Source organism: Impatiens glandulifera, chromosome 8 (assembly GCF_907164915.1).
Source record: "Impatiens glandulifera chromosome 8, dImpGla2.1, whole genome shotgun sequence".
NCBI lineage: Eukaryota > Viridiplantae > Streptophyta > Magnoliopsida > Ericales > Balsaminaceae > Impatiens > Impatiens glandulifera.
The window spans coordinates 47239722-47250856 of NC_061869.1; the positions used below are offsets into that span (position 1 = coordinate 47239722).

Sequence of the window (11135 nt, forward strand, 5' to 3'; positions counted from 1 at the left end):
TAAAAAACTGGAAAGAAGAATAATATAATTAATTATATTTAAAACCAATTAATTGAAACAACTTGTAATTATTTTTACCCAAAAATATATAATTTTACTAGATTAAATTATAAAATAAAATATAATAAAATTAAAATTAAGCCAAGTAAAAACTTTATATGTAAAATTATTTATTATTGTTCCTATCTCTACTGATAACAATCTCATTATTATAGTTTATTAATTATCTTTATTTATTTATTTCGAAATAAGTTAAATTTATTATTAATAATTATATACAAATTTAATTAAGAAATGAGAAGAATGAAAAATAAGAAACTAGGATAATATAATTAATTATATTTAAGAAAAAGTAAATGCATTTCTTTTTAGAATTCATTGCAATTTTTTTGCTAAAAAAATATATGTTTTAATAATTTAAATTATTAAAATAAAATAAAATATAATAAAATCTAAACAAGATCAAGTAAAATATAGAGTTTAAAAAAAACAAGCAAAATAAATTTCTAAACAGTAAAACTTGAGTTTACTTTAATGAAAAGGTAAACAAGGCAAGTATAATTAATTAAATTTAAAAGAATTAATTAATTTCTATTTTTTTTAAAAAGTGGAGTAAATTTGAGTTTAAATAAATATAATTTTTTTTTTTGTTATTAAGGGTGAGGTTGAACTAAATTATTTTCCTACAAGAGAATATTTTTTTGTCCAATTTTTTTTAAATAATATTCAAACAAATAATTATGGCTGATTGTGTTTTTACTCATTGGTTTTCATTACTAATGAAAAGTGTAATATGTAATATGGCGGATTGGATCTTGGGAATGCAAGAAGAGCTAAACCAGTTCGAGAGTAGTAAAGTCTGGTACCTAGTTCCCAGACCGAAAGATCAATCGGTCATAGGAATAAGATGTGTATTCAGAAACAAACTCAATGAGGACGGTTTGGTCACGAGGAACAAAGCCAGATTAGTGGCTCAAGGTTACAAACAGGAAGAATGCATTGATTTTGAAGAATCATTTGCCCCTGTAGCTAGGATTGAAGCCATTAGGATTTTTCTAGCTTTTGCTGCTTTCAAAAACTTTAAGGTTTTTCAAATGGATGTTAAAAGTGCATTTCTGAACGGTGACCTACGTGAAGAAGTGTATGTAGAACAACCACCCGGTTTCAAAAGCGCCGCATTTCCAAACCATGTATACCGGCTAAATAAAGCTTTATACGGTCTAAAGCAAGCACCTAGAGCCTGGTATGATACACTAACCGCGTTTCTATTAAAACATGATTTCACCATCGGTTCGGTGGATAAAACATTGTTTAAATTTGAAAAGAAGGAACATATCCTACTTGTTCAAATCTATGTAGATGATATTATTTTCGGTTCCACCGATCCTAAGCTATGTGATAAATTCTCAAAAATGATGACTGATAAGTTTGAAATGAGTATGATGGGAGAATTAAGTTTCTTCCTAGGTCTTCAGGTTAAACAACTCAAAGAAGGAACATTCATTAGCCAACCTAAGTACACCAAGGAGCTGCTAAAGAATTTCGGGATGGACACTTGCTCCTCGGCGGCTACTCCAATGAGCTGATCGATTAAACTGGACAGGGATGATGATGGCCAATCGGTAGACCAGATTGCATACCGGGGGATGATCGGCTCTCTCCTATACCTGACAGCGAGTAGACCAGACATTCTGTTTGCAGTCGGTGTGTGCGGGAGATTCCAGGAAAATCCAAAGCAATCCCACTACACAGCCGCAAAGAGGATACTGAAGTATCTAAAAGGCACACCTGATGTCGGCCTATGGTACCCAAAGGACTCGTCCATTAATTTAACAAGTTACTCAGATGCAGACTATGCAGGGTGTAAGATTGACAGGAAAAGCACAAGCGGTACATGCCAATTCCTAGGTGACCGACTAGTGTAATGGAACAGCAAGAAACAGACATCGGTGGCCACATCAACCGCGGAGGCTGAATACTTGGCGGTCGGAAGCTGCTGTTCACAACTCCTCTGGATCCAACAACAGCTGAAGGACTTCGGTATCATAGCCGAAGAGTCCCCGATCTTCTGTGACAATACAAGTGCCATTGCAATCACCTACAACCCGGTTCTCCACTCCAGAACCAAGCATATCGACATAAGGCATCACTTCATCCGGGAGCTGAAGGACTTCGGTATCATAGCCGAAGAGTCCCCGATCTTCTGTGACAATACAAGTGCCATTGCAATCACCTACAACCCGGTTCTCCACTCCAGAACCAAGCATATCGACATAAGGCATCACTTCATCCGGGAGCATGTCACGCTGAAGCATATCCGGCTGGAATACGTATCGACCGATCAACAAGTAGCCGATATCTTCACAAAGCCTCTACAGGAAGCTAAGTTCTCTCAATTTAGACTCACTCTCGGCTTAACCGACATTAGCCAGATCCTTCCTAAGGATGCTTAAAGGGAAACCGGTTCAGACAGACAAAACCGGTAGTTCCTCCCACACTGTTGAACCTCAAATTTTCAGGGTGCGTGTGGAAGAACTGCCCAGTTTATCAGATAGAGTAAACCGATCGGTTACCTGGTGCATGCACCAAATAACCGCATCGGGATGAACAACTGATAACTGACCGGTTCGGAAGCAGGTTACTCTAGATTATTTGAATTTCAAACAGAAGAGGAATAACTATCAGGGTTTAAAGATATCTGTTCTGAAACATTGCCCTTTCAAAGTAAAACTGGTCGCACTTAAATAGACGTAAAGATCTTTTGATATCTTTCACAGTCCAGGTCTATGACCAACATCCTAGACTGCAAACCTGCCTATTTCATGCAAAATTTCTTATCCTGCAGTTAATAGATATCATCTCATTTAATACCTGGACAATAGGATAGCCCCCCAACTAATATTTAAGAGAAGCAATCACTTACCAAAATACTCACAAGTCAAAAACTCAATCTCTCACTAAGGCAAAAATGTCTCAGTTTCCCAACATACTTCAGGTTGATTTTCGGTCATGCTCCAGCACTGAGCACTACGATATTTATAGAATGATAAAATTTCTGGAAGATACTGGCCTCCAGTACTTCCTTGACGACAAACACACCGTTTACCCTGAATCAGTCCTGGAGTTTTTCTATAACGCCAGGGTGTTCAGGGGTACCCCCCATTTTGATACCCACATCCAATCCAAGGTGGGGGGTATCATCTTCGACTTCACCGAGAAGGATTTTGCTCGGTGCTTTAGTCTGCCTAAGCAAGGACTGACAGACCTCAACCCACCGGCCAACATAAAGGCCGAGGTCTCTCTCTCACTTGCCCAGTCTGATGAGCCGGTTGACGATCACGGCACTAAGTCACACCTAAGGGCTGAATATCAGCTCCTCAACGATGTGATAGGTAGAAGCATCTTCGGAAGGGATGTCACCAATACCTACTATGCCGCGACCTTCAATATGATGGCGGCTATTGTCACCAGTACACCGGTGAACTGGTCCAGGGTGCTGTTTGACGTCCTCATTTGGATGGTCGGCATCCGGTCAGTCGGCCTCATCCCCTAAATAAGCTGCCTTCTTGTGGAGCTTGGTGTTCCGACCTGTCCCGGCGAAGGTTTGAACCAAGCCCAGGTGCTAACCAAGGAGATAACCGACTCATTTTATGATCGGTTTGAGAGGGCCTGGAGGAGGAGGAACCGCCGGTCCAATCCCAACGGTGAAGTCCATTCCCGCGCACCCTGAGTCACTCCTTCTTACACCCGGTCGTTTTGTTGCATGCACCGGGTGTATCTTTATCCAACATCATCATGACCACTTCGGCTTTTCTTATGTCTTTCTTCGGTTTTATTTATGATTTCCTCGGTCACTTTTGTTTACTCTTCATTTTGTTAATGGAATTAATGAAAGAGAAATCCTTAATTAATGAGATACCCCCAACCACCTGAACATTTAATATCCAACTAACTTGGTTACTTCTCAACTAATACCTACCTCGGGCTCCGCAATCTGCCTCTTCCCCATGCACCTTGGAAACATAAAGATTCTTTTGTCTAATAAAACAAAACTCACAATCAATGGTTGTGTTTTCCCTCCAAAACCGATCCTATATAAGGAGTCATCTTCTAATCAATTTACCACATCCTAAAGCATAAAACACTTCTGAAATCCTTTGAATTCCATATCTCTCAATACCGTAATCATGCCGAACCGAACTTTGGGAAACTTCTTAAGTATCGATTTTGATTCATGCATGGAGGAATGGGACGGGCTGCCCGCAAAGAAACTCATGTTCGAATCACTCATTCTTACCGGCCTTCGACCATTCCTCGAAGAATCCGGTCCGATTCTGACCGAGGACGTTAAAACGTTCTTCAGAAGCGCCTGTATTAGGGGCAATTACATTGTCTCCACGGTGAGGGACCACACATTCTGGCTCGATGAAGCCGAGTTTGCCACTCTATTCACCCTGCCCACAGAAGGGTTCTCCGATTTTCCACCTCTGGAAGGGTTTGACGAATTCTATTACTCACTCGTCTTTTCTGGAACCATGGAACCGGTGGAAGACCATGGGCCCAAAAACATTCTGGGGAGACATTCTCAACTTCTTCTTGAGATCGTCACTCGATCCATTCTTTGTCAGTCCCCTAATCAGCGGTACTCAAGGAATACCTACAACATGATGACCAACATCTTTAGCAACAAGGTCATCAATTGGTCCACGGTCATCTTCCAACGTCTGAAATCTATGGTAATAACCAAGAAAGGTCTTGGTTTTGCACCTCACATCAGCAAACTAATCCTATCATACCGGCCAGAGTTCGGACCGGGCACACCGGCCGCCCCTTCAAACATCCTCGACAAGGATTCGGTGGAGGAAAGAATTTCCAAAATGTTTCTTCCATAGACTGTACTTTTCCATTGTCTATGTATGCTTATTCCAATACCGATTTATCTGTCGGTCTTCTTTCTGCAATATTTCTTGAATTCAATCTCATTTCAGTTTAAATGACCGAGTCTCCTTAATACTTTGAATATTTATCTAAGTAACCGGTCAACATGTTCAAACTATAACCGCGCCCTTATCCGGTCACATAAAATTGCTTAAACTGAAATAACCGATTAACTCTAGAAAACCGGCACTTCATTCGGTCTCAAAAGAAAAGTGCGTCGTCAATGGCGTAAGCAAAAGTTTTGGAGGGAAATTTCCCGCCCAAAACTCCCGCCCCCCTGGTTTACCGTCCATGGTTTGGCGCCTTCTCTCTCCCGCTCATGGTTTGCCGCTCCTTTCAACTTGGAGGGAAATTTCCCGCCCAATGTTGATGGGACGGTTGGGCTTCCAAACCGCATCTATAAAAGGGACTCTCAGTCATTTTACTTCATTCTCACGCGAACCTGCTTTCTCTCTCTAAGCTCTCTAACTCTCTGAAGCGGTTATTTCTCAAACTCTCTCAAAATTTCTAAGATGGGGCGCGATTCGGCTTTGTTTAGGCACCTATCTCAGGTGGATTTCGAGGAAATCTGGCTGAAAGGTACGTCCGAGGCAAAGGAGGTTATTGACCGGGTAGTCAAAACCGGTCTGGAATATTTTCTTGGCGGTCCTCATGTCCTCTACAAAGATGCGGTCGAAGAATTTTTCAAGACCGCAACTACCTTCAATGACAAAATCACCGTAACTGTATGCGGTACTGAAATAGAGCTCACCGAGGCATCGGTGGCAGAGAGCCTGCGCCTTCCAACAACCGGCCAGGATGCAACGACGGACATAGAGATCAAAACCTTTGAGGCGGCCTGCCAGATTCTATCGGCAACTAAAGAGCCGATCAAAGTATCCGGCAGCAAATCAATGTTGAAGCCGGAGTATATCCCAATCTGTGACATCTTCGCAAGGGCGATTCTGGCGAGGGGAGGAAACTATAGCAACCTAACAAGGGACAAAATCAGGATGCTGATCGGCCTGATAGAGGGAACAAAGGTTAACTGGGCAAAAGCGGTGTTCAACAACTTAATGGATATGGTGAAACCGGATTTAAACCGGTCATGGGGATACGCCGTTCCTCTCGGTAAGATCTTCCTTCATCACAATCTCAACATCGGTCCCGGTGTCATCGTCGTAGATAGATGCCTCATCAGATCAAAACAATTTTTAGAAAGGAAGCAGCCGGCCCCCGGTTCCACAGGTGGCCGAAAGAAGAAAACCGACAAGAAAGCGGCCCCGGCCAAAGCAAAGGCCGAAAGCAAAGGAAAAGAGAAAGTAACTTTCTCAGAACCGCCGCAGCAGACGAAGGATGAAGAGTCGGCTTCCCGCTCTGAAAGAACCGATACAGAGAAAACCGAGGACGAAAAATCGGTCAATGAAGACGAGCATTCGGCCTAGAGCCCAAATAATGCCGGACCTAACACCAACCCTGAGACCACCGAAGGTGGTGAAGAGGATGATGAAAAGGATGGTAAAGAAGCCGATGATGAAGGCGACGACAAAGATAAGGAGGAGGCCGAAGAAGCAGAGGCCGATAGGGTAACTCTAAAACTCCTAAAGATCGCCAAAGAGCGGGCCGAGTCGATTGAGGAGTTATACTTGGAATGGCACGAGCACCGGTTCGGCACACCGTATAGGGAAATCCTACTGGGCCACACAAACTTGGAATGCATCCACAGACTAGAGGAGGTGGAGGACTTGATCATGAATCTCACAAACTCCAACACAATTCAAGAGGTATTACACCGAACCTGCCTCTTAAAACCAAAGGTCCAACTACGGAAGCTAACCACACGCATCCGGAAAATTACGGAGGAGTTCAAAGCGGTGGGACCGGAAGACACCTTAACACCGCGGGTGTTAGAAAGGCTTGAAAAAGCCAAAGGAGACCTCATTCAAGAAATTGACCGGCTAGAAGCAATATGCAGTCAAAGAAAAATACCGGTCTACACTGCTACCCGGATCGAAACAAGTCCGGATCACTGTACAACACCTCCAAGGGAGAATGCGGCATCAAAAGAATCCGATGAAAGAGCGGATCCTAAACCCACCGGGCAATCCCCTTCTTCACAACCGGAAGTCTCCGCATCAGACTTCACAAAGGAATGGGTTGAGGGCCGTCTCCAAAGGCTTGAAGACTCAACAGCAGAACGGATTGATAGCCGAATTCAAGAGTTTGAAGACTCTGCGGTTCAGCCATTCAAGGAGAGATCCCAAAGAATCGTTGGCTCGGCACTCAAGTTCGCCGACACCACAAGGTATCTCTTGAACAGAAATCAGGAACGGATCTCAGAAATGGACGAAGATCTGCAGGAAGAGGCGGCTCTGCGCAGTAAATATGTTAAGCGAACCGCAATTCTGGAGGATTTGACCTCCGAGTTAAAGAAAGACTTCGACCGGTTTGAAAGAGAGACCGATCAACGATGGCTGATGACCTGGTCGACACAACACTCGGACGAGTCTCCGAACTCGAGAAGAAAAATGAGGGTCTCGAGGCCGAACTTAAGGCGCTTTCCGAATAAGTTGCCGAATTGCTAAGGGTAAAGATGAACGCGGACGCCGCGGCTGTAGCGGCTGATGCTCAAGCGGCTAAGAGGGTCCAGGATGCGCTGGATGCCGAAGCGGGTAAAGAGAAGGAGGCACCGCGATCATCCCAACTTACCGAAGAAGAAGAGGAAGCCGAACGGATTCGAAGGTCAGAGGCCATGTTCCCAGGACTTGCTAAAAAAGCAGCCGCTCAAGCTGCGAAGGATGCTGAGCGGTTGGAAAGGGAAACACGGAGGCTGGAAGGCTTCGCAGCCGACAACAAGAAGAAAAAGGCGGTCTCTTCTGCTTCAGCGCCAAAAAAGCGAAAGAGGGAAGCCCAAAGAAAGTTCAAATAGCCGACCTGCTCAATGAGGTCACTGAAACGGTCATCACGAGTACATCGCAGCAGGCTACTCCAGTCGAAGAGGATGAAGTTGAAGAACACCTGCAGGCCCGGTCTACAAGACAACGACCTTCCGAACCGACCAGTCAACCGCAACCGAAGAAGAAAAAGCGGAGCATATATGACTTCTCGGACTCGGAATATGGGCTCTCTTTCCTTTACTTGTCTTAGCATTTTTACATATTATGTTATTTTCGGTTATCTATCTTATATATAAAGCTATTTTTGAAACCGGCCACTTTTTGCGTTTCTACTTAGTTTTGATAATTTTAAATAATATAATCAAAAAGGGAGAAATTGATAAGATAAAAGATAAGACTTTTCCAAAAATTTTCTCAAATTTTTTCGAAAAATTCTCCTAAGTCAATTTCAAAAATCCGGACAAATAAAACAACCGGCCTACGGTTGCAAACTTACATGATTTTGATAATTTTAAATAAAATAATCAAAAAGGGAGAAATTGTTAGATAAAATCAGACCGGTTCAAATAAACTTAACTTAAATAAACTTTCTATGCAGGAACAAGGAACCGGACCGGATAAACAAAAGACCAGGCTAAAGAAAACTAACCGGTCAAGCTAGTAAACCGACCAAGAATACCTGGAACTTGACCGCACAAAGAAAGGATCGGCCAAAGCTTAAAACCGGAAACATCAAACAGCCGATCAGCCACAAGGCAGAGGAATAACCGGAAGAAATCCGGTTACATCACTCATACCAAAAGTCATTCGGTTAAGACAAATGGCCGACCAGTACAAGAAGATAATTCGGGTATCTGTTGAGAATGATACCAAAGGAACAGACTGAACACTTCAATATCCATACAAGTCTGAGGAAAGACTGTAGGCTGCAGAAGACAGTACTACCGGATCTTTCCACTTCAGGATAAGTCAGAAAGAAGATCTTCCAAGTACAGACAACTGTCCAACAGACAGTGCCTACATTGAGTAAAAGACAAACCTAGCAGGTCTGTCTTACATACCGGAAGAGCAGACTACCAAGTCTGAGGTTGACCATCAGGTCTGAGGAAACGACCGCAGGTCTGAATCTCTGAATCACTGAATCACTGCACCTCTGCTCAGCCAATCAAATTCAAGGCAGTGAAATATGATCGTTGACATATTTCACCTATAAAAGGGGCAGTTGAAGAAGAGTAAATGCGGGACACAGCGCGACACAGTGGGACAAGTGAGAAACTCTAAGAGCATTTATTAAGATTGTGTTGTTCTAAGAAAGCCTAAGTGCAAAAGCTAAAGTGTGTTTTATAATTTCGGTGTAAATTGTAATAGTGTTATCGAGCAGGAAATAAGTCTCGATCGGATTGTACTTGTATTCCTTAGTGAATATCCTTCTCGCGGTTTCGAGAGGAATGGGTGACGTATGAGTTTTATCTCCGAACATCCATAAAATCTGTCTTGTTATTTACTGTCTGCCGGTTTCACTATCTAACCGATCTATACCGCTCTAACCTACCTAATCCCATCTAAGCCGAATTTCCAGAGTACCGAAATCGACCCATCAAATCTCAAATCTCCATCATCTAAAACCGATTCTGCCTATCATATAAGTGTGCCGCTTCAACCTGAAAGCAAACCTCTTCCGCGCTTGAACCTAGTTCAAGGGTTTGTGACAGGTTGTGTAGTATTGAAACCCCGGTGTTAATCTCTAACCGGATTAACCACCACCCTTCGAGTGAGAACCGCTAACCGGTCCAACCCCCGGTCCTCCAACGGCTACCTAGATCCTAACAAAAAAAAGTATATCTAAAATTTAGTTAATTATTTTGAAACTTAATTAGAATGACCATGTCAAAACACACTTCTAAGTTAAATATATTCATTATTAATTATAAGATATTTACAATATTTATATATTATTAAGAATTAAGTTAATTTAACTAGTTTATGAATAATAAGCTAGCTAATATATAAACTACATTATTCTTATTTAATAATGTAAATAATATTAAATACAGTTACATAATTAAGTTTATTTATATAATGTATAACAATACTATATGGATTATTAATATTAAATTAATGTCATAATTATAATTTATTTAAAAAATTATTGAGATGTTGGGTTAAATGATATAAAAACTGAAAAGGAGAATAATATAATTAATTATATATATATTTAAAATTAAAATTAAACCAAGTAAAAACTCTATACGTAAAATGATTTGTTATTGTTTATTTTTACGAATAAGCATCTTATAAGTTTATTGACTATCTTTATTTATTTATTCTCTTAAAATTAATAAAATTTATTATTAAGAAATTAGGAGAATGTAAAATAAGAATTGAGGAGAAGATAATTAATTATTTTAAAAAAAAGTATTTGTATTTTTTTGGGTGAGAATTAATTGCAATTTTTATTAAAAAAAATATAAGTTTTAATAAGTTAAATTATTAAAATAAAATACAAATAAAATCTAAATAAAACAGATTAAAATATGGGGTTAAAAAAACAAAATGAATTTCTAAATAGAGTTTAAAAGAGTTAGTTTAAACATTTTTTTTTGAAAAATCATTGGAATTTTTTAACTAAAATTATAAAGTTTTTAATATGTTAAATAATTAAAATAACATCTAATATAATAAATCTAAACAATAACACGTAAAATATAGAATTTTAAAACAATCAAATGAATTTTTTTTAAATAAGGAGTAAAATTTGAGTTTAAATAATGTAAAATATTTATAATTATTTATAAAATTTGATATTTAATGAAGGTATAAAATTATGATAATTGATTAAGTGTTAATTTAGATTTAACGATGAGAAACAGAAGTATATGATGAAAAATCTGAAAAGACATTTTAATTTTTTTATCAAATTATATAAAATTTTAATATATAAAGTAATAAAATTTAATCTATTCTAATATAATAAAATCTAAAAAACACGAAAATTTAGAGTTTTAAATAAATGTAAAATATTTGTAATTATTTATAATATATCTTTATATTAAATTTTGTAGTTGAGAAAATTTGATAATGGAGATATGAAATTATGATAATAGATTATGTATGAATTTATATTTAATGATTACAAACAAGTAACGAGGTGCATGACAAAAAAATCTGAAAAGACATTTTAAAGTTTTAAAATAAAATAAAATCTAATAAGTTATGTATAATCTATTCAAAAAAATTTCTCATCATCTCTATGTGAATAGAGCTCAAATCAAGATCTCCTTTCTCTCTCTATGAATGGAGCTTCCAAACCTTTGATCTAGC

At 39.4% G+C, this 11135-nt stretch overlaps 1 protein-coding gene across 1 annotated transcript; it reads left to right on the top strand.

The window, feature by feature from the left end:
* Positions 1-5450: 5450 nt before the first annotated feature.
* Positions 5451-7846, top strand: LOC124913406 (calponin homology domain-containing protein DDB_G0272472-like). Its single transcript, XM_047453989.1, has 3 exons — positions 5451-5549; positions 6432-7451; positions 7568-7846. Exons 1-3 carry the CDS (start codon positions 5451-5453, stop codon positions 7844-7846), a joined length of 1398 nt encoding a protein of 465 aa, XP_047309945.1.
* Positions 7847-11135: the final 3289 nt, after the last annotated feature.